This window comes from Triturus cristatus, chromosome 4_2, assembly GCF_964204655.1.
Source record: "Triturus cristatus chromosome 4_2, aTriCri1.1, whole genome shotgun sequence".
Classification (NCBI taxonomy): Eukaryota; Metazoa; Chordata; class Amphibia; order Caudata; family Salamandridae; genus Triturus; species Triturus cristatus.
Genome location: NC_140586.1, coordinates 188,543,096 through 188,567,076, shown reverse-complemented (window position 1 = coordinate 188,567,076; position 23,981 = coordinate 188,543,096). Strand labels below are relative to the sequence as shown.

General features: G+C 49.0%; 1 protein-coding gene across 1 annotated transcript in view; it reads left to right on the top strand.

Annotated features, from left to right (window-relative positions):
* Positions 1 to 23,981, top strand: part of MRTFA (myocardin related transcription factor A) — a 235,698-nt gene that overhangs the window by 16,321 nt on the left and 195,396 nt on the right. The window contains exons 2-4 of the mRNA XM_085601073.1: positions 1,817 to 1,878; positions 19,117 to 19,354; positions 22,627 to 22,692. Coding sequence (XP_085457199.1) covers positions 19,297 to 19,354; positions 22,627 to 22,692 — 124 coding nt within the window. The 5' untranslated portion in view covers positions 1,817 to 1,878; positions 19,117 to 19,296. The remainder of the gene's footprint in view (positions 1 to 1,816; positions 1,879 to 19,116; positions 19,355 to 22,626; positions 22,693 to 23,981) is intronic.

Here is a 23,981-nt window from a genome sequence, read left to right as displayed (position 1 = left end):
ATGCTTGAGTGCAAAAGGCAGGAGAAATTAGAGATGACTTTAAATTGTAGTCTAGCATGTCTGTGAAACCCTGTCTCCGTTCCCTTTGAAAATGCTGATCACTCTGTCAAATATTGTCTTTTTGAGAGAATGTATCGGGCAGTACATGAGTCTCATGCACGTTCACCCTCTAAACAGTTTGAAATATCCTGGCCCACCTCTTGGGCACTTATCATAAATTGGTGGTAGGGCCCAAATCTCACAAGCCCTTATAACCTGGCACCCTCTCTGTTGTGCACTTTGTGTCCTCTGGTACACTGCCTTTGATGCTTTCTGTATACCCCTGGGGCCCTCTATGTGTGCCTGTAGTGTCCTGTCTGGGATCACGGTGCACTACAGATGTCGCAGGACGAGTGTTCATGGTATGGGCTACGCGTTATGTGGTGCTCTTCCTCTGTGTTTAAACAAAACCTACGACACTAGAAGAAAACTCCTCCTATGACACAAGGACAGAGAAGAAATCTTCGGTGGGAGTACACCCTCCCGAGGTAAACTCTAAATCACGAAAAGTACCCCACAATTATTGAGATAATGACTATAACCCTGGTTACGAGTGGGAAGATGGTCATTGAAGCATCCTAGTTGTTACCCACCGGGTTGTGGGAAAGGAAAAAAATTCCTTTTATTTTAATTACCCTCACACACCCTAGTGGTGTCATGCTTCATTATCGGGTCACCCTGATTCCTAAAGGTCAGGGTGGGCTCAACCGTATTACAGGGAGCTCTTTGAAGATTTGGCCAGGTGGGCTTTAAATATTAAAAATCCTCAGGCAGTTCCCCGTTTCCCTTTATTACTTATCTTAAGTTTATGAGGATATTCTCCTTCTTCTCCATGTGTAAGGAAAAAAAAAGAGTAAGGGAAGAAGGGGGGGGGGAAGGTTTTTCCAAAACCTTTTCGCCACTTATAAACTTAACATAAGTTTGTCTGATTTTCTATTTTTTTTTTTCTTTTCTTTCAAAGGAGCAGCTATCTGCCCTTTTTTTCGATAAAGTAATAGTAGCTTAGTAGTTACTTACTGTTTCATCCAGGGAGGGAACTTCTTTACTTTTTGCCCTGAAGAAAGCCTGGGACTCCTATTTGGGCCACAGAGTGGGCTGAAATATGTCGGCACTAGGGTCATAGGACCATAAATATCCCAACTGACCCTATATATATGCTTGTAGAATTATAATATCCCAGTCGGTTCCAAGAATAAAGGGAAACCGGGAACTGCCTGAGGATTTTTAATATTTAAATACCCCCTGGCCAAATCTTCGAAGAGCTCCCTGAAATACGGTTGAGCCCACCCTGACCTTTAGGAGTCTGGGTGACCCGATGATGAAGCATGACACCTCTAGGGTGTATGAGGGTAATTCAAATAAAAGGATTTTTTTTTTCCTTTCCCACAACCCGGTGGGTAACAACTAAGATGCTTCAGTGACCATCTTCCCACTCGTAACCAGGATTATAGTCGTTATCTCAATAATTGTGGGGTACTTTTCGTGATTTAGCTTTTCCTCTGTGCCCATGGTACCAGCCAAGTTTACCTATGGGGCTCTGCCTGTCCTTGGTACTCTTGCTTATGACGTGTTGCACTTGTTGAAATGTATTGCCACTTGCCTATGTCTGTGGAGCACACGCTTTGCCTGTTGCATGCCAACTGTGGTTACGATGCACTGTCTGCCACTATGGTAGGTTTCAGATATTTGTGATATGTGCCTGGGTTTCACCTCCTGTTCTTTGAAGAGTTTTTGTTACATTTAATGCTCATAGCATCTCTTGCCTCCCTTTCTGTAGTGTCCGGACATCTGTGGTGGCATGGCACGTAGCTGTACGTTCTCCTGGAGAAAGTGATTCAGGTGGGTATCGCTGCATAGCCGTGCTTTGAGTTGGATGAAAAAGGTGTGGTTGGGTCTGACTAAATACAGTGTGGCTAATGAAGCGTAACAGGGAATCCTTTCTGGAAGCGTAGCCTATGTAACTAAGAATGTGGTTTCAAACATGTGAACTAGAAACCCGGGCTCCACACAACGTATCGCCCAACCATTATGTGTGGGCATCTGAGTTTTTAGGTCTCGCCTGGCGAACGCAGCGCGAAGCGCTGCTATCGCCAGCGAGATCTATTGTTGCTGACTTGCCTCGGAAGTGGGACAGGAGATGGGCACGCGCAGGCTTTGGCGGATTTGAGTTGGTGTACGCGCACGTACACCAACTCGCACGTGTGCACATCTCCAGTCCCCCTTACGTCCACGCAAGCCAGCTGCATGCAGTAACTGCGCCACCAAACAGCCACCCCCAGCCAGTGCACGCGTACTCGATCACTGAACAACAAACACACACACCAGCCCCCACGTTACAACTGAGCCCCACTCACCGGGCTCTTTTGTGGCTGCTACAGGCTCCGTCTCAGGACTCCCCTGGTCTAATCTCCGCCTCACATGACCTGGAACACGCGGGGCTTCCCTCACTCATGGGAGCCCCGCACTTGCATCGGCGGCCTCTGCTGCCACTTCTGACCCAGGGCTTCTCATTACTTCTGCCGCCACCGCGGGGCTCTCCCTCAAGCATGGGAGCCCCGCGTCACCACTTCTCCTCTCGGACAGCCACTCCGTGCGCGCGGGCTTCCCGCGGAAGGCGGAAGTCCCGCCCCACGACAGGCATGACGCTGCCTGACTTCCGGTTTTCGCGCCGAATCGGGCCGGCGGCGGTGATACCTTCACTCCAGATTCAGCCAACAGGGTTGGAGCACTGGCGCAGAGAAAGCCCTGTGACAGACTGTAGCATACAACTGGTTAACTATTGTAGGGTGATATCGCGAATACAGACGTACTGCTGTGGCAGAGTGATTTGTGTACAGTAAGTTTATTTTTTTTAAATATATTATTGGCAAGAAGTAGCACACTGCGTGTGACGTACCTGCAGGTACGTTCTATATTTCGAATGGAAGACACTCTGTAGAATCGTAAACATTCTGGCAATCTGTCCATTATCCCCGGAGAATTACATTTCGGCTTAACAATGAGTCGACAAAATCCGAGCACAGAACACCACGCATGATGGTTAAGCTCTCTATGAGAGCGTATGTGTTTTTCAGCTGTCTTCTTCATGTACTTTGTGCTCCTCTGCGCACCCGTGTGTTTCTCGCCTTGCTCTCCATCCCCCAGCTGCCATTCTTGCTTATTCCCTCTCACTCACCTACCGTTACCTTTCTTGCTACCCTGCCCCCCTGCGTTGTCCATGTGCTTCCCCATCATCACCCGCCTGCCCTTTTTTGTCTGTCTTTCCCCATTCCCGCATGCCCTCTATCGTACTTGTGCTTACCTATCAACGTTCGCTTTTCGTGTGCTTTCCCCATCCTCAGTTGTCCATGTGCGTCCCCATTATTGTCTCTCACGTGTCCTAGTCTTACTTACACACATCCTTCTCTCCCACCCTCCTGCCTCCTTTTTGCCTTGTCCCATGCTCGCTCTCCACTCCAACCCACTTTCCAGTTTTTATTTTTTATTTTTAAAAAGCACATTAGCGCTACATCAAAAAGCACGTTGGGCAAATTATTATTTACTAATATATTTTGTATTGGTAAATAAAAAGAACATAAGAGCTCACCTTGGCACAAACTACAAAATGACGCAATGGGCATGTCTTGGTCATAGGTTCGTACATTATTTTCATCCATGCTGTAAAAAAGGCACGCTACTGTAGAGCATGGTGAAACTCATGCTTAAAACATATCACTTTTAATAAATATCTCTATATGAAATGATGCACTCTGATGTAATAGAGTGAACATTTTCCGCAAGTTAAAAAACAAAAAAAATACACATTTTTTAAATTCCTAAAGGACGTTTACCATATTTTTGACTTGCCTCCAAATATTGTCATTGCTCGGCTCGTGCACAGTATTTTAGAGCCAAGCCAGGCACTAGGCTCGTCTCTCTATGCTAATTTGTTGGCTCGTCTACCTGTAGTCCAGATCAAGTCATCAACCTTGTACTTACTGACCATCTCTGCACTTACTGCAGGTCTCTATAAACCTTTCTGTGGTCTCTTTTTCTCTGGAGGTTTTGTTCACCCTCTCCTGGCCAGACTGTGTGGGTGTCCTACTGAACGTAGAGTTCTCCGGTGCATTTATCGTCACTGGGCAAAACAAAAGTAACAAATACAGTCCATGCTACCATAACATAGTATTTCCATACGGTGCAGAAAGTGAGCCTTTAATTTACCCTAACATCTGCTGGAAATATCAAGAGGCTTCAGATTACCAGAGACAGAAAAAAGAAGCAGAGCAAAATCTGAATTCCTGAACTAGGAAGAGAAAGCTCGAACTGAAGTCTTTTCAGCTGAACAGTTCTTTGACCGTGATCATTTTAACATGCATGAATGCTTGTATTGCTGAATACGTTCGCGCTATATAAAACTCACAAATTAATGAATAATTGAATGTATCTTGAATTGCAGGACAATAACTTCACGTTAAAACCTGCAGAAAAATAGAAGGACTCTTGGACGGTTAGAATGAAGAAGATACCAATAGGGCCGGATTGCTGCCACAACTACGAGGAACAAGCATTTGCAATGCAATAGGTCTCGCATTATTAAAGTTTGAGCTATTGGCATTGCTAAATAATGCAACACCAATAGCTCAAACTTTAATAATGCGAGACCTATTGCATTGCAAATGCTTGTTTGTAATTGCAATTGAGAAATATCACACAACAATGACTATATGGCTTGAACAAGCCGAACCTATTGGCTTTTGTCAGTGTTTCTTAACAGTATGAGATAAATGAGTGACAGCAGATCTTTTGTTGTGAATAATTTGAATTGCAACTATTTCATTTCTGAAAGTCAGATACCGGAAATGAAACATGACTAAATTCTGTGGAAGGTCCAGTGTTCTTCAGTGTCGCATTCACTCCCGTTTTTCACTTCACATTACTTCCAGTTCTCTTCTTCACGTTGCTTTGCAATTTCTCACTCAGTTGGTCCCTGCTTCTGAAATCCTCCCTCTACATATCTGACACGTCACATCGTTCCCTTTCATAAGTGACTTCTCACTCTGCCCTTCTGTGACCTTTCTCTCTCTCTCGCACACGCACACACGCGCACGCGCACGCGCGCACGCGCACACACGCGCACACACACGCACACGCGCACACACACACACACACTCGCACACACACACACTCTCTCGCACACACTCACACACTCTTTCTCCTCACCTGTAAATGTAGCCATTTCTTTTCCTTTTGGTGCTGTCAATGTCTTAACAGCTGTGCGCCTCCTTCACATATATTGGTAATCACAGTTGACAAACCTGTGACTATCTTTCTGTGCTTTCTGCAGAGAGGCCGAGGATTGGAGGCACAAAGAGTCTGAACACCTCTTTGACCAAATGACAGGCCCTGTGAGAAATTTGTACTATCTTATAACCTTATCTCCAGAGCTCTCAATTGTGCCCGTCATGACACCCACTCGCACCTTGCACTCACACAAACACCTAGAGGGGAACAGTTCACAGTATGCTCTATCGAAGAGTCAGTCATGCGTTGCATGCAGAAGAAACTGATCAATGCTTTCGCGGTAAAGATAAGTCCCGGTTTGAATAATTCCCGTGTCTGAGACTCGCTCCACCCATAGCGCTGCTCACAGCTCACTTTTGTCGCACCCGTGTTTCTAAATTCGCATCAGTGACACGTTCCCGACTCGAGCATCTCTACACACCCTATTCCGTCCCTTCCCATAACATCTCTCCACAGCCCCACCGGTCCCTCGGTGCGTAAGTAATCTTTCCCCCCCCCGCCTGCACCTCGCTGCCAGAATACTTCTCGTTAAAAGAGCGTGTCCTCAGAGCCCCTGCCTGCCCCTACCCGGATATAACTCTTGTTATGAGATGAGAACGTTCTCTGATGACGTCACTCCGTAGCTTCAGGTGTTCTGAGTGCGGGTGCTGCTCGTGCCAGCCGTCCTTACAGCGCTGCAAGCGTGCCCATGTCACCTCGCAGGGTAATGTGGATGGAGGGCGGGGGGGACATTCCAAACCTCGGGGGGGTTTCCTTTCCGTGTTCGGACAGGTATGGAGCCGAGCTGATGTTTTTAACGCTGCGCCTTCGCCTAGGGTTACCAGAATTTTAAAGCCAAAAACCGGGACATTTCACAACAATAGAAGGACTACAATTTTACTTCAAGCGATGAGAGCGCTCCTCAGCAGAGAATTACAGAACAGGCAGTAAGGACATACATAAAAAGCAATTTTTAAACCCAGTAGCTTGCCTGGTAATTAAATTGCTTTCTTGAAACAACTGCTAACTATCCCTGCTTTGTAAAACATAAAAAACACCTCTCACCGTTTTCAGTCGACCCTGTTTAAAAACGGGACATGAGCTATATTTCTTGAAATTTGCTGGGACAGCTGGTTAAAAACTGGGACCGTCCTGGCAAAACGGGGACGCCTGGTCACCCTACCTTCGCCTCACACTCCTCCTCGGACTCCCTGTACCTTGTTGGGGGTCCACCCTTCCTGCCTCCATCCTCACTTGGTCTACGCTGCAGGAAAGTGACTTTTTTTGTATACTTTTTCACACCTGTTTTTGCACCGTTTGTTGGCAAGGCGTTGGCAGGATAAGTTGGAATGGGCACAGAGCTCTGCAGCATTATATCAAAACCGGTCACAAAACAGACCAGTAAGTTTCCTCAAAGTGGATAACAACGCACACTGAAGGTGAAAAGTTCCACGAAAAAGGATATGTTGCAGCAGTTTCTTAAAGAGAGTAAACCACATCAAAGACTACCTGAAGAACGAGCACGCGAAAAAGAAAAATTCAGCTACGCTGGTGGGAAGCAAACTAGCATTGGCATAGCCAATAGGTCTCACTCTTGGGACCTTATAAGTATTTAGTTATGCAGCACAATATCCTTGGTGCAACAACATCAACTGTTGCATGGCTAAACACTTTAAGATCCCAAAGGTGATACCGATTAGCTATGCCAATGCTTGTTTCATATTGAAACCTTTAGCACAAACAGAATTTTTGAACCAGTTGGTTATTTACTGCTCTGACATCACAGCTGTTGAAAAATCAGGCTTTAGCTGTACTGTTGCCAAGCGTGGTTCTCCTCTTACCCTTGCTCACCAGAGATCGGCGGCAGGCAGTGGAATGGCTACTGAATGTCCACAGTCTAACCAACTTTCCACCACTGTCGCATTGTCAGTGAAATTGCTCTCCCTCCCTCGCAGCTCCACCATTAAGTGAGGCCTTCCCCCGAGCCCCTGCACTCTCCAGTGTTGGTGTTCGAGTCCCTCCTCCCGCAGGTTTCACCTGCGCCTCATCCCTTGTGGTCCAGTGGACCTCTGTCTCCATTCTCTCGCTCCGCTTTTTCTCTACTTTTTCACTCATTTTCTCCCCTCACTTCTATCTCCCCCCTTCACTCGCCTTCTGGGTCTTTCCTCCGTTTTCTGTTGTTTTCCCCTCATTTCAAGCTCCCCCTTCACTCTCCTTCTGTGCCTTTCCTCAGTTTTTCACTCGTTTTTTACCCTCATCTCCATCTCCCCCTTTCACTCGCCTTCTGTGTCTTTCCTCCACTCTTTCTTGCACTTTTGCTGCCTTATTTGCACTTTTCTCTCTTTTTTCCTTTTTCAGCCCTTTTTTCCCCACTGCTGCTGTCCCCGCGGCCTCTACCCCCAGCAGGACCAGTGCGACCGGCCCAATGCAGCTCCCCTCCCCACTCCCAGCTGTCCAGTCCTCCCGGCCACACCGCCGTCGCCCGTCCGCGACCCGACTGCGACCGGAACCCTGGATCTCTGCACCGCCAACGCTACGACCCAGCGGCACTCCACGCTCTCAACCCAGGTCGCAACAACAACTGCAAGCTAGCATCACCAGCCGACACCCACGGACCCTGCAGCTGTCACCGCTGCCGGCACACCTGCAGCACCGCCAAGACCACGGACCCAGCGCACACCCGCCCGCAAGAACACAACAGAACCGAAGACCTTGCAATGCATCCTCCTCAATGTCCGATCCCTCCACAAACACGCCACCGAAATCTGGTACCTCCTCGACCGCACCACCCCGGACGTAGCATTCGTTACCGAAACCTCGACCAACACCACCTCGGGACTGGATATCTCCATCGCCATTCCCCAAGGATACAAGATCTCCAGGAAGGACCGCTCCACCCGCCCGGGAGGAGGAGTAGCCATCGTCCTCAAATCCACCCTCCGCCCGAGCACACTCCCTGACGAGCCCACAGACCTGATGGAACACCTTCACTTCAAGATACTTGCCAGCCCTACCTCCACCCTCCGAGGAACCCTCATCTACCGACCCCCTGGATCCCGCGGACTTTTCGCCAATTCCATCACGGACATCATCTCCCCGCATGCCATCGCGTCCACCAACTACACCCTACTGGGAGACCTCAACTTCCAGCTCGACAACCAACTGGACCCCAGCACCACATCCCTCCTGGACAACCTCCACAACATTGGACTCTGCCAGATCGTGACCAAACCCACGCACTCAGCAGGACACACCCTCGACCCCCCTCTTCACAACAGGAAACTCCCATCACCTTTAGCCACACCACCGAACTCCCATGGACTGACCATTGATGCGTCCACTTCACCTTCAGAACACCCACAGACACCAGCACCTGCTCCCACGAAGAAACTGGACTAGAATCGCCGATGACCAGCTAACCTCATCACACAGCAACTCTACCCCAACCATTGCGGAAAACGACGACCCCAACACCTGCAGCCCGAACCCTGCACAGATGGATCTCTGATCGTGCCAACACCATAGCCCCCCTCAAGAAAAACTAGAACACCCACGCCAAGAAAGTTAGATGGTTCACCACCGAACTTCGAGAGTCCAAACGCACTTGCCGCCGCCTCGAAAATTTAAGACAGAATCTCTACTCATGCACACAGCAGCAAAGAACTCATCAAGGAGTTCGCCCAACCCACCAGCGAGTCCACTGACATCCCTCCCTCACAAGACCTCTGCGACAAACTCCGCACCTTTTTCCACCACAAAATCAAGAGCATCTACGACCACTTCGACGAAGACAACCAACACACTGAACCCTCACCAACCACCCCGACACCCTGGCACCAGCGATCGACAACTGGACAGTCCTCACCACCGAAGACACACTGAAGACGATGAAGTCCATCCACTCCGGGGCCCCAACGGACCCCTGCCCCCACCACATTTTCAACAGAGCCGCCGACACCATCGCACCCATGCTCTGCCACACCATCAACGGCACCCTGGCAACCGCCACGTTCCCGGACGACTGGAAACCGGCTGAGACCAACCCCCTCCTGAAGAAACCCTCGGCCGACCCCCACCGACCTTAACAACTACAAACCCATCTCCCTGCTCCCGTTCCAAGCTAAAGTCCTCGAGAAAGCCATCAACAGCCAACTTGCCACACTCATCGAAGACCACAACATGCTTGACTCCTCCCAATACGGCTTCAGAAAAAACCACAGTACGGAAACCGCCCTCCTCGCCGCAACAGACTACATCCGCAACTTACTGGATAAAGGAGAAACTCTAATTGGTCGGCTATCATGCAGTATGTTTTTAATTTGAATATACCCATGAGCTGTGAATAAAGAATGGTTGCAGTGGGTCTATCTCAATTTTAAATAAAGCGAGGTTGAAGTGTGTGATGGTTTCACATATTTTCACCAAGTTCACTATTTTTCTGGACACCTGTTTGTTTATCATCATAGGTTGCTAAAATGTAAAATATAAACATGGGCATAACTGGTGATATTTAACCAGCAAGCTCGCTCTGGTGTTGTGCACGTGAGGTGCTACCTTGTTCCCTGCACTTTTTCCATTTCTAATTTTTTCACTTGGTAACACAGGGATGTAGGTCTATACACCTGTGAGTTCATGGGGTATTTTGAAAATCTTGTTTGGGAACCCAGTGACTGTTGACTTTGGGTATGGTTCTGGTTTTAAGTATACGGTCATTGTGAGTTGGGACTATACTCCCATGTTTAATTAAGGTAGACTGGTGAAGAAGAAAGTGCTCTCTCATTCCTGCTCACAAAGTAAAAATATATATAAAAAGACTGTACAATAGATTGGTTCTTGTGTGTTGTATTAGTAGCATTGCAATAGCCTGGTCAGTCAGAATACAGAATGCCGGAGAGTTTTTAATTCGGCTCAGCACCTTCTTCCAGGACATTTGTAGTCGTGGACATGATCACCACAACTTGCAGCACATCATTTCCCTTACACTCTGCCTTCCAACTTCGGTCTGATCTTTTCGGGTGCTATATCCGAGTTTTTCGTGGTCCCATACCATTAAACAGTATCTTGCATTACACATCTCAGTTCGGAACCTGCCTCTGCTTTCTGGGTTATTTTTGTGTAAATAATAAATGTGGTACTCAAAGACTATTGATGTTCTAGTGTGTGTGTTTTTAATATACTTTTTTGTATTTACGGAATAGTGACTAAAAGAGTGAATACTAAAATAGGTGTAAGCGTCACATTGGTTATTGTTAACGTGGGTAGTTGAGCAGCACAGCAATGAAATGAAATGAAAACAACTCAAATAGTTCAACATAAACATGCAACATTCCAGAGTTATTCGTTTTACACTAGTTTCACAGGAAAAATCTGTTCAGGGAATATCATTGTCGTTCCAACCCTTTAAAATCCCAACTGTGTGGGGCCGTCATCGGGGTCAGAGTTGGAGATCATGCAAGTTGTCCTCATTCGATGCAAGTTGTGGCAGTACTGTCAACGGAGAGGGGACTACTAGTTTCCATTAAAGACTGTCAGTGTAGATTGCAAGGGTGACTGAAAACAGAACTTCAGTTAGCTACAGTAACACTTTTAAGACAATAGTTACAAAAAGGGGCAAATGTACCGCTGACTCTTGCTGCGGGGTCTGCTTATGACGCGCATTTGGCCTCATCACCTGCCGTGAGGGGAACGGTATAGTTCTGGATGTGCTGGTGAGTGTGGGTCTACCCGCACCATAGGGGAGTTCTTAAACTTTCAAGTGTGAGTAGGGTTTTTACCCCTGACTAGAGTGTGGAGTATCAGGGCTCGGACAAAAGAGAAACAACACATTGTGACCTCAATGTATATTGCAAATCTCTCCATAAAAACAGGGTCCTTTTGTGGAACCTTTTCCTGGGTCCCTACTGGAGAGGAAGTGGCATGACCCATTAATAGGCGAGTCGTTTGCTGTATCAGGCGTCAGTTTAAGGGGAGCTGGACACTCTTTGTCCTTGAGTACATTGTGGGGTATCCTCTTGGAAGAGTGCCTCTTTGTGCCTCATAGGGGGCAGCTGCACATGCTGGGGACCCCAGTAGTGCAGAAGAGCCCGACACATTATTAGGCCAGTCACTCTGTCTCAAGACAAGTAGCCCATATACGCATTGCGGGTCTACCTGCAAGAGTTGGTCCCCTTTCCCACACGAGAGGCCTGGAACCACACCGTGGCGACTAGTGATGAGAAGGTAACACATGAAGATGAGCTGCCTCCTTGTGGTTACCCTTTTTTTTTAGGTCACATTCTACCAGATAGCACAGCTGGCTAGTTTGCTAAGGACATCTTGGGACATCTAGAAAGTTGACCTAGGAATGCATTCCGCTCTTTGATTACCATTGTCTTTGTGGTGTGTTACTCCCATTTTCTGGCTTTCTATTTGGTGGCTTTGTTTGCTTTAGGCTCTTCAGGTTGAGCTCATCTCTCCCGTGCCTAAACTGTGTTTACAGTAGTCTTCCACATATATAAACAAGCCTTTAGATCTTGTTCTTGTCACATTTGCTGTGCATTCAAACACAGAGGTCAAATGTCAAGCTGTGTCTTCCAGGGAGCATGGTGTTTATTTTTCTTTTGCCGACTTCAAAGTGAGGGGATTTATGTGACAATTATGCTGGCTGTGGAGAAGTGCATGAAAAAGGCTTCACAGTGCTATTTTTTTTAGCACACATCAAAATGTAAATGTCTGTATAGGAACAGTGCTGACGATCAAATCAATACACTAGATGATGACATTTCCACACATTGTTTGTGCTCAGTAAATGTTTTATCAGTTGAACTGTATGTGCACGCAAATGTAATGGCCATTTCAATTGAAGATGTGTTGTCTGTAATGGCAGTACGCTACCAAACCATCCATACTCCACGTTACTCCACTCTACTCTGCACCACTCCTGTCTGGCTTAACACATTAGCTTAAAAGCTGTGCTTTGCACAGTGTGCCGCCCGACTGGTTTTTTGCTGCTTCTGCCATTGCATCCAGATATATAATACAGCAAGTAACATTACGCTCAGGGCTTGAAGTGGGCCGGGTCTCGCCGGTGCAGAGCACCGGCAGTTTTTAAGAGGGGGCCTCGAAATGGGTCTCTATCGGGCCCTGATTTGTGCCCTGGCGCAGTCGGTCCATTTTTTTCCGGACTGCTTGTGCCTGCTATATTATATACAAGCCATAGTTGCTGCTTATTTATCTTATGCAACTAACCACCATTGACAAAGCCAATAGTCCTGACTTGTTGTAGGTATGATGTTACTTGTTGTATCATATATCTGGATGCAATGACAAACAGCAAAATACAAGTCGGGCAGTACACTATGCTAAGCACAGATTTTTAGCTTACAAGTTTTTAAGCCACGTCCTTAATTACATTGGCCAAGCACCTTTTAAGCGACACCCCCCCCCCCCCCCCCCACACACAGTTTTTTCATCCCACTTAAAGCCCTGTTTACACTTGCAACAAGCCAGGACTATTGTCTTTGTCAGTGGTTGTTACTTGCATATAAGCACCAACTATGGCTTTGTTGTACATAATATTGAAAATGCTTTAGTTCTGACATGAGGAGACTGTGAAAGAACTTAGACGAATCTCTTTGAAGTTACCTCAGATGCAGTGAAGGGTGGCACTGCTGCAGACTTAAAAAAAAAAAAAAATGTTTCACCCTGACGGTGAGGGTAACAATGGAGAGCATGACAGCGACCCGTCTTATCACCTTCTTTTTAGAAACTCCGCTGCTGAGCACTGGCAGAACCCGGCCCAATTAAAGCTCTGCATGTAGCACAGGAACTGCTGACTCACAGTGCAGGAACCTCTGATACACTAGCTAATAGACGGCATGCAGCCTTTGTAGAAAATGTAAACACGCTGTACAGGAAATGAGAACAGGCAATGGGCAGTAGGCATACCACACAGGGGCTGCAGGCACAACATGTAGGAACTGCACCAACACTTTCCCTGCACCCTGTCCTCCACGGATTACTCGCATTGAGCCTTTCTCACTCCTGCAGTCAAACCCATTAGAAGCTTGAACAGGCCCAGGCAGGGTAAGCACCCACCCCGAACATGGCAGCTAGGTGCGTGCATTCAAGATGAGAGACAGTGGCAATGGCATTCCCTGCATCACTGTGGACCAGATCCAGCCCATGCTACCCTGGAGGAACAGCACCTGGTGTGGAGCCAGTGACGGGCCCCAGCATGTGTAGGAAGCTCTATGTAACCCTAGGAAATAGCTGTACTTTCTGTATTAAGAGTGTAACGCGAGAGATGGATCTGTCTGTCCATGTGTTACACCTTGTGTAGATCTACCACAGGGGTCTGATACAAGAGCTACGTCTTCATTCAAAATAATCCTGAGCTACTAATACTAGTGATGTAAAAGTAAACACCCCATCCAGACGTGTTGGCATTGATCACATCCGTGCATTAGGCAGGGTTTCCAGCAAAAATGTCAAAAAAGGCTTTGACAATTTGAACTGAAATATTACAGGGATAGTACATACAAACCATAGCTGCAGTCCCATGGCACCAAGGTATAAATATGAGTAATAAATCTCTCTAACTCAAATAATCGCTTTAAACACATTTTCAAAATTCAACTATTTTTCTACAGACGGACGCTTATGAGTTGTGCAAATACACATATTTGCATCTTGAAAACATGCTTTTTAATTTTTAATAATTCAAGAAAGCAAAAGCTTCAATAGTTGTAGGCTGGGCTGCACACAGAAGAGCTGGTCACAGGTAGCTGGAGAAAGCAAAAGACACGCAATTGATGGACGGAATGCAGAACAAATCAAAACATTCACCCTCAGTCAAGAGATCTGGGTTAAATCCATCATTCTTTTGCTCACCATGCCACCCCAGTTTAGACCTGGCCATATGCAAATCAGTCATGACCCTGTTCCTCATGGGAACAGTCCAGCCCGAACTGCCAAGCCAAGTCCTCCCTGAACCGGAAACAAGCATCCTACGATCGGTTTCGGAGTTTCACCCCTCTTCAGTCAGGATAGCTTGATTCCAGTGGCACAGTGAGCCCAGGGCCCACGTCTGGGCATACCTGGCGCATTTAGGGTGAGAAAGCAAAAGACACTCAATTGATGGATGGAATGCAGAACAAATCAAAACATTCACCCCCAGTCAAGGGGTCTGGGTTAAATCCATCATTCTTTTGCTCACCATGCCACCCCAGTTTGCATTTGTCACCCCGAGTGGGACGGGTATGCCCAGACGTGGGTCCCGTGCTCTCCATGCCACTGGAATCAAGCTATCCTGGCTAAAGAGGGGTGAACCCCCAAAACCGGTCCTAGGATGCTTGTTTCCAGTCCAGGGAGGACGTGGCTTGGCAGTTCGGGCTGGACTGTTCCCATAAAGCACATGGTCAAGACTGATTTGCATATGGATGGGTTCACACTGGAATGGCATGGTGAGCAAAAAACGATGGCTTTAGGCCCAGATCTCTGTACTGGGGTGAATGTATGACATTGTTCTGCATTCTGTCCATCAACTGTTGTTTGTTCACAGGTAGCTGGAGAGCTACTCGTTGGAGACAACTGATCTACCATCTGTAACTTGTAGGCCGGCATTTGCAGCCACATCCTGGTTGTCCACGCGCCAGCTGTGCTGTCTATCAGATTTTTTTCTCCTGGGGGACAGCTCTGCCCCTTTAAGATATGTGTAATCCGTGGGATAGCTCTGCTATCTCTGTAAAGTTTTTGTAGTTTGAGGTTTAGCTCTGCTGTCTGTAACCTCTTTGCAACGCAAAGGAAAGCTCTGCTTCTGGGTATGTAAGATCTGATAAAACCACTGGATATATATGTCTGTTTCCAGAGCCTGGATTATCGGTGTGCCTCCAGCTGTAGCTTTGCTGTCTGTGTGCCTTGAGGTGTAGCTCTGCTGCTGAGGCTGTATGAGCTTTTTAGGTCTCGGCCTGACGTCAGCAGCGCATGCGCTGCTCTCGTCATACGAGACTTCTTGGAATCTATACGATTCTAGAAGCCTCGTTCCAGCTCTGCCTTCAGCTTTCATTTGTGCGCGTCGTTTGGCGTTACGAAGGATGCCAAAGGCAGTGGAATGATTGCACTGAAGGCATGCCAAGCATTCCTTGTTGCCACCCTGTCTCCTTTTAGGCACGCCCACCGGGATTGGATCTTTTACGGGCGGATTTACACTCTTTCCTTTAAAGGACTCGAAGCACTATTTTTTTCTCATTTGCAGCGCCGTCAACACGCTTGTAATGGCCGCTGACAGCCTCTTCTGCTTCAGCCCCCCACCCTCGCAAAATGGGGAAGTCTGCTGCATCATCAACGCACCTTATCTCTCTGGTGTTTAGCTTTTTAAAGCAATCTATTCATGCATTCTTTTGCGCATTATGATGAGCTGACGAGTATATTTTGTGTGAGGGGGGTTGGACTACAGAGGTATGTTTGAATGGTCCTAGTTAAGGATACAATGTATATTTGTAATACAGCACAGCTGCTCTAGAGCCAGAGAACTAGGTCAGCACAGCTGCTCTAGAGCCAGAGAACTAGGTCAGCACAGCTGCTCTAGAGCCAGAGAACCAGGTCAGCACAGCTGCTCTAGAGCCAGAGAACCAGGTCAGCACAGCTGCTCTAGAGCCAGAGAACCAGGTCAGCACAGCTGCTCTAGAGCCAGAGAACCAGGTCAGCACAGCTGCTCTAGAGCCAGAGAACCAGGTCAGCACAGCTGCTCTAGAGCCAGAGAACCAGTTCAGCACAGCTGCTCTAGAGCCTAAGAACAAGGTCAGCACAGCTGCTCTAGAGCCAGAGAACCATGTCAGCAGAGGTGCTTTAGAGCCAGAGAACCATGTCAGCAGAGGTGCTTTAGAGCCAGAGAACCATGTCAGCAGAGCTGCTCTAGAGCCTAAGAACCAGGTCAGCAGAGCTGCTCTAGAGCCTAAGAACCAGGTCAGCAGAGCTGCTCTAGAGCCAGAGAACCCGGTCAGCAGAGGTGCTTTAGAGCCAGAGAACCAGTTCAGCAGAGCTGCTCTAGAGCCTAAGAACCAGGTCAGCACAGCTGCTCTAGAGCCAGAGAACCAGGTCAGCAGAGCTGCTTTAGAGCCTAAGAACCAGGTCAGCAGAGCTGCTCTAGAGCCTAAGAACCAGGTCAGCAGAGCTGTTCTAGAGCCAGAGTACAAGGTCAGCCGAGCTGCTCTAGAGCGAGCGAACCAGGTCAGCAGAGCTGCTCTAGAGCCTAAGAACCAGATCAGCAGAGCTGCTCTAGAGCCTAAGAACCAGATCAGCAGAGCTGCTCTATAGGCAGAGAACCAGGTCAGCAGAGCTGCTGTAGAGTGAGAGAACCAGGTCAGCAGAGCTGCTTTAGAGCCAGAGAACCAGGTCAGCAGAGCTGCTTTAGAGCCAGAGAACCAGGTCAGCAGAGCTGCTTTAGAGCCAGAGAACCAGGTCAGCAGAGCTGCTTTAGAGCCAGAGAACCAGGTCAGCAGAGCTGCTGTAGAGCATGAGAACCAGGTCAGCAGAACTGCTCTAGAGCCTGAGAACCAGGTCAGCAGAGCTGCTCTAGAGCCTGAGAACCAGGTCAGCAGAGCTGCTCTAGAGCCTGAGAACCAGGTCAGCAGAGCTGCTCTAGAGCCTGAGAACCAGGTCAGCAGACCTGCTCTAGAGCCTGAGAACCAGGTCAGCAGAGCTGCTCTAGAGCCTGAGAACCAGGTCAGCAGAGCTGCTCTAGAGCCTGAGAACCAGGTCAGCAGAGCTGCTCTAGAGCCTGAGAACCAGGTCAGCAGAGCTGCTCTAGAGCCTGAGAACCAGGGCAGCAGAGCTGCTTTATAGCCAGAGAACCAGGGCAGCAGAGCTGCTCTGGAACCAGAGAACCAGGGCTGCAGAGCTGCTCTAGAACCAGAGAACCAGGGCAGCAGAGCTGCTCTAGAACCAGAGAAACAGGGCAGCAGAGCTGCTTTAGAGCCAGAGAACCAGGTCAGCAGAGCTGCTCTAGCTAACACTGACTGACTGACTGACTGACACTCTTACACTGACTGACTGACACTCTTACACTGACTGACTGACACTCTTACACTGACTGACACACACTCTGACACTGACTGACTGACACTCTGACACTGACACGACTGACATGACTGACACTGACTGGCATGACTGACAGACTGACACTGACTGACACTGAATGACTGACACTGACTGACACTGAATGACAGACTGACACTGACTGACACTGAATGACTGACTCTGACTGACACTGAATGACTGACTCTGACTGACACTGAATGACTGACTCTGACTGACACTGAATGACTGACTCTGACTGACACTGAATGACTGACTCTGACTGACACTGAATGACTGACTCTGACTGACACTGAATGACTGACACTGACTGACACTGACTGACACTGACTGACATGACTCTGACTGACATGACTGACTGACACTGACTGACATGACTGACTGACATGACTGACATGACTGACATGACTGACTGACTCTGACTGACATGACTGACATGACTCTGACTGACATGACTCTGACTGACATGACTCTGACTGACATGACTCTGACTGACATGACACTGACTGACATGACACTGACTGACATGACACTGACTGACATGACACTGACTGACATGACACTGACTGACATGACACTGACTGACATGACACTGACTGACATGACACTGACTGACATGACACTGACTGACATGACACTGACTGACATGACTCTGACTGACATGACTCTGACTGACTATCACTGACTGACACTGACTGACTGACACTGACTGACATCACTGACTGACTGACATCACTGACTGACTGACATCACTGACTGACTGACATCACTGACTGACTGACTGACTGACTGACATTAGGTCTCGCCTTTCCTTAAGTTAAAGCCATTTGCTTTGCTATACAATACAATTAGCAAAGCAAATGGCTTTAACTTAATCAAAGGCGAGACCTATTGCATTTTCAATGCTCGTTAGGTTGAGCATTTGAGACCTCTTGTATATACTTATTATATACTTATATGTCTATGTACTTTGTGGGCTATGGAGATCAGCCCTAGGACTTGTCTGCGTCCGCTTGGAGACTTTTTTTTTCTGTTCAACTGCCTCTATTTAACTGTCTTGATAGAAAATGACCAGCAGAGGTCAATAAAATAGCAGAATTGCTTTCTGCTGAGAGACTTTTTTTTAAAAAAATTCTGGCAACTGCCTCTATTTAACTTTCTTGATAGAAAACGACCAGCAGAGGTCAGTAAAATACCAGAATCACTTTAACATTCTCTAGATTCCAGTCCATAGAAATTGTCTTCCACGAGCACCTGTAGACAATAATATTTTTTTCAAATCTTCTCTTTTCAGTGATATGACCACCGAAGGCCCTGATTTTATATTAAAAACAGAGCTTTGGACTATACCATTTCTCCCATACCCGTCGTGTGACGCAGTTTGGCGCTTACTTTCCCTCCATGTTAAAGAACAGTAGATGTTTCAGCACTCAGGCTAATGTGCTGCATCGCTAAATACATGTAAGGTCCCAAAGGCGAGACCGATTGCATTGCAAATGCTTGTTAACCAAGGAATGCATCTGCTGTCTGAGCATATATAGGCTGTGTGCTTTGAGGCCTAGCGCTGCTATCTGGGCTTGTGAGCACAAGGGGTATCTCTGGCTCTCTAAGCCAGCATGAACTGTCATCCTCGAGTGATGGATTGACTGTCTGTATCTGTGCACTTTTTGTGTTGCCCGTTTCATGATCATTCTCTCTCTCTCTCTCTCTCTCTCTCTCTCTCTCTCTCTCTCTCTCCAGGTCGCAGTCACGAAGGCCAGGGTGGATTTCTTGGGGGTGCAGCGGCGGCCCCCCTCTGCCTCCAGCGCGGGGTTGGAGGGGGGCACAGCGAGAGAGACTGAGGTGGGGCACCTCAAGGCGCCTAGCCCTCAGAGTGAGGCCGTGGTCAACGAGCTGCAGGAGCTCTCGCTACAGCCAGTCATGGACCTGACGGCCACCCCGGGGGCACCAGAGCCGCCCCTCAGCGAGAGGAAGAACGGTAAGTGTCTCATCCTCACACCCGAGCCTGGCGCCTCACACTCCCTAGAGCACGAGCGAGGGTGCAGAGCCAGCGTCTCACCCTCACGCCTGGGACGATTGTCGCTCAGGCCTGCCGCGCGCACAAGGAGCAGGCGTCTCGCGTAGAGCGCGAGCATCTCTCGGTCACGCGGATGGAGCGGGAGCGTCACAGACGCAGCCGAGGGCATGCGTCACGGGGGCAGTGGCGTATCAGGAATTGAATTGGGGGGCACACATGGAGCAACAGCTAGGGCCTCCTACAAAGATAACATTTATAAGTATGTATGCGCACACGCACATAGATACCTCCCTCCGCCCATCACATTTTCTGCATTATTGTAACAGTTCCTCTTTAACACTAATTTTAAAAGTAGAACTTTTTAAATGAGTGTTTAAGTTGGCAATTCACTGTTCGAATGAGCATGCCATATTGGCTGACCTTCATTCTCTGACCCTTGCTTTGGCGTGGGCCATGCAGCAAAGCACTTGGCTTTGACTATTGTATTTAGACCACCCCTTGATGACGCGCAGGAGAGTCATTTTCATAGGCAGTCCTGGGCGTCTTTGGCCACTGGATCCTGAATAGTGTAGTGCACTAAACCAGGCGGGCAACTAGAGCCAAATTTCGGGGGGGGGGGGGCGGCTAAGTTTTCCAGCCATAGGCAGAGTGGCTGTAAGAAGGGGTGAAAACACAACAAAAGCCTCATTAACGAGTAAATGGTCTTTTAAAGACCTGTGAAGTACTCGGGTCCGGCTGCAATTAGACGGACGCCAGCCCGCGAGGCACAGGACGCCAGCCGGGCTGACACACATGATGGGGGGGGGGGGCTGAAGCCGGGGGGGGGGGGGGGCTGAAGCCCGGTGAGCCCAATGGGTGTTGCCCGCCTGCATTAAATTGAAATAATTCTGCATGTTATTCGCACAAGGATCACACAATTTAGTCAAGCCGTGGTTGACACCAGGTTTTCTGGTTGCCCATTGTCCAATGTAGCCATTAGTTAGGTTTATACTGTCTTCCTCCGTTTTAGAGTAAAGGTGGAGATGCTAAGCCATGGAGCCTAGTGTCCACTCCTTTGGGGAGGTCAGACTAGATTGCCAAACAAACCGTGTTCGAAAATATATGGAGTTCCCTTTAAAAAATGTTAAAAAATGGACAAAAAACTGTTATTACTGCATTTTCAAAGAAAATTGTGCTGGAAATCCACCATTTCACACCAAGGTTTAAAAATATTCTCAGGAACAGAATCCCGCTAAACCCCAGCTTGCTCACTCACCCAATTTCATTTATTCGACTTGCACCTCACCATTTTCAAATTCTACCATATTCAACTGCTGTTGTAGTACCCCCCACCCCCCCACCCCTTTAGAGATACAATTACACAGCGGGGACTGGCTGTCATCCCCACAACAAGGCTGAGCATCTCACGAAGAGCCTGTGCGTTCATCTCACAGAGAGCACCAGCGCCTCGCCTTCGCACTGAAATACTCGACAGGCAGCATCAGCCTCTCACACTCTTACAGGCTCGGTGTCTCACCCTCACACTCAGCGAGTGTTCCACATTCACTCACGTGGACTGTGGGTGGTACACGCAGAGAGCTTCGCCGTGCCACCCTCACACAGAGTGCTCCAGCGATTCACCCTCACATAGAAAGCCACTCGCACACTACTCTACACTACTGTAGAATAAGCTAATTCTACAGGTACTCACAGAACAGGGGCGTTTGACATCACACACAGGCGCAGTTATTCTTCGTTCTGACTTGTCACTTCCTCTTGTGGATAAACAGACATGGGCTGCGTTATTCTTGGACTTCTATAAAAAGTCCCCCGGCCACTGATCGGCGAGGACTGTCACTCTGTGACTACTCTCACCCCACGCCGCAAGCCCCCGCCCGCCTCTCACTGCGCCTCGAAGGGAGCAGGCACCGCTGAAGCAGTGACACCCAGTGTCCACTCGCGGTATGGCAGCCTAAGACCCTGGGGAGGGCGGACACAGTCAGTGAGCAGTCACTGGCAGTCCTGCAGTGGGCAGCAGTGACGCAGTGTCCAGTTACAGCACAGCACAGTCTGCCGTACCCAACCGAGCAGGCACTCCACGGGGACCCCGGGTGTCATGTCAGAGCACAGTACTGTCTGCCGCCCCCAGAGAGCAGGCACCCCATGGGGACCCCGGGTGTCATGTCAGAGCACAGCACTGTCTGCCGGCCCCTAGAGAGCAAACACTCCATAGGGGCCCCGGGTGTCATGTCAGAGCACAGACCTGTCTGCCGCCCCTTAGAGAGCAGGCACCCCATAGGAACCCCAGGTGTCCAGTCACAGCACTGTCTGTCGTCCCCGAGAGAGCAGGCACCCCATGGGGACCCCGGGTGTCATGTCAGAGCATGGCATTGGTTGATTTCCTGCAGCGAGCAGACATCGGTGCAGCGGTGATAAATGCCAAGTGGCCCCTAGCAGTATGGCCTTGCCTGTGGTGATGGAGAGCGGACGGTGGTGTAGCAGTGACACCTGGTGTTCAGTTCTAGTAAGCTGAGGCCCTGAAGATGCTGTGCAATAGTGACACCTAGTGTAAGTAAACACTTGTGCAGCAGTGGCGGCAAATGTCCTGTGCCCTGTGGTAGTGACTGCTATCAGGCTGCAGCTCTGCCCCCTTGTGGCAGTTCTGGTACCAATGCTCCCATAGGTATTTCGTGTGTATTCACAAGGGTGCCGCCTCACGCGCCCCACCTAAGACTCTCACCGCTAGGCGCGGTCTCTTCTGCTGTCTCTTTATCGTCTTGCCTTCAGCGTTTGCAACTTCCTCCCCCACTCCCGCCCCCCCAGGATGCGGCGGCTTTTCGTCACTTCTGCTATTGCGGCTGTCAGTTGGGGGAACTTCTGTTTTTGGTGCTCGCTCAGGCTCCCGGCTGGGAGAGGATTTTATAATATGCTTACCATGGGCTGCAAACAGGACCAGAACCCCGCAGACCACACACGACCCCATGCAATGAGTGCAAGAGCCACATGAGCTACCGTACTGCGAGTGGCCCTTGAGCCCTGTCACAACCACACGACCTCCCTGAACTGCCATATCACGAGTTGCATCTGAAACCTGCAGGCTACCCGGGGACACCCGCGGCAGGCGCACGAACCCCCAGAGCAATCATACTTGGATTGCCCTGAGCTTTGCCGGCTGCACATAGGCCTCCGCGGAAGGCGCGCGAACCTGTGAGGGCGGGATGCCGCCTCTGACCCTCTCTTCTCCATCTTTGCAGTGCTCCAGCTGAAGCTGCAGCAGCGGCGGACCCGGGAGGAGCTGGTGAACCAGGGCATCATGCCACGTGAGTACTGGTGAGGGTTTCTGTCTGTGGGGCGGGGGTCGCAGTGTGCGGGTCTCAGTACAGAACAGGTGGTGTGCCTCAGGGCAGGGCGGAGTCGCATTGGCGGAGCTGTGTGGAAGGCCTGGTTCTGGCATAGCTACGGATGCTGCAGGTTGGGACTGGATTGAGGGTTACTGGTAGGCCTGCGTCACAGTACTATAACACTAGGCGCACTGCATGGCAGCATTGAGGTGCATTGGCAGAGGTGTGTGGGGGTCCTCGTACTGGGTGGGACATGTGCTGCAGGATGAGGATTCGGGTTCAGGTGCTGTGGCTGAGCTGTGCGTATCTTTCTGCTGTAACTATCAAGGGCGCAGAAGGTTTGCACAGTTGCACCAGCAGAGTTATGCGTGGGTCTTTAGTCAGTACTGAAATAGTTGCCGCTACAGGTCGGTTTAGTTTGAGGTGCATTGGCAGAGCTGAGCAGGCGTGTCTTGTCCCAGTGACGGAATAGCACGGCGCTGCTGCAGGTGAACTGACCTATCAGTCTGTTCCCATGAGCTGCCTTAGCCGGTCTGCTTTCATTTTTGTGTTGTATTTTTGCCTTTTCGTCTTATTTTCTCAGTCACTTCCTCTAATCAGAGGAGTTATCCGCCCCCTGCGCTCCCATGTGGGGTCAACGCCACAGTCACTTTCAGTTCCTGAACTCTCAAATTCACCCCATTATGTTTTTCTATAGAAGAGGCCACCACTGGAGTTCCCTGCGCCACGTCCCTCATCTGCGCGCCTGACTGTATCTTTGGCATTCTTGAGAATTCGTGTTTTCTGCCCACTTCCGTGCTCAATATGTAAATGACACGTTGTTTCCTTTTTTTACAACCTTAATTATCTTATTTTTTGGGGGGTAGGGGTGCATATAGTGCGACCAGAACCAAATCGAGTGTGCTTCAGTTGTGTTGTTGCGTGCATCTAACAAATGAACTTTACATATAAGTGTGGGGTGGGGTGGAGAATAATGTCACCACAGTGGGAAAAGAAGGCGTATTCAAACAAAGGGGTGCAGGTAAGGTTACTCGATGGATGCGTGTCACCAGGGACCCAGTGCTTGATTTGTAAAATAACCAGTGCTTGTGCACAAGGTGTTTTGCTCAGAAGCCCCTGCCAGTGCAATTAAATGTCGCGCCAAATTCTAAGGCTGGTAGTCTTAAATCCACCTCTTGCCTGTTTAATCTACTAACAGGCACTCCCTGCCCCCTCTTGCAGGTCCTGCTGTTACCTATATGAGAGTTTTTCTGTCTTTCTCTTCCTTC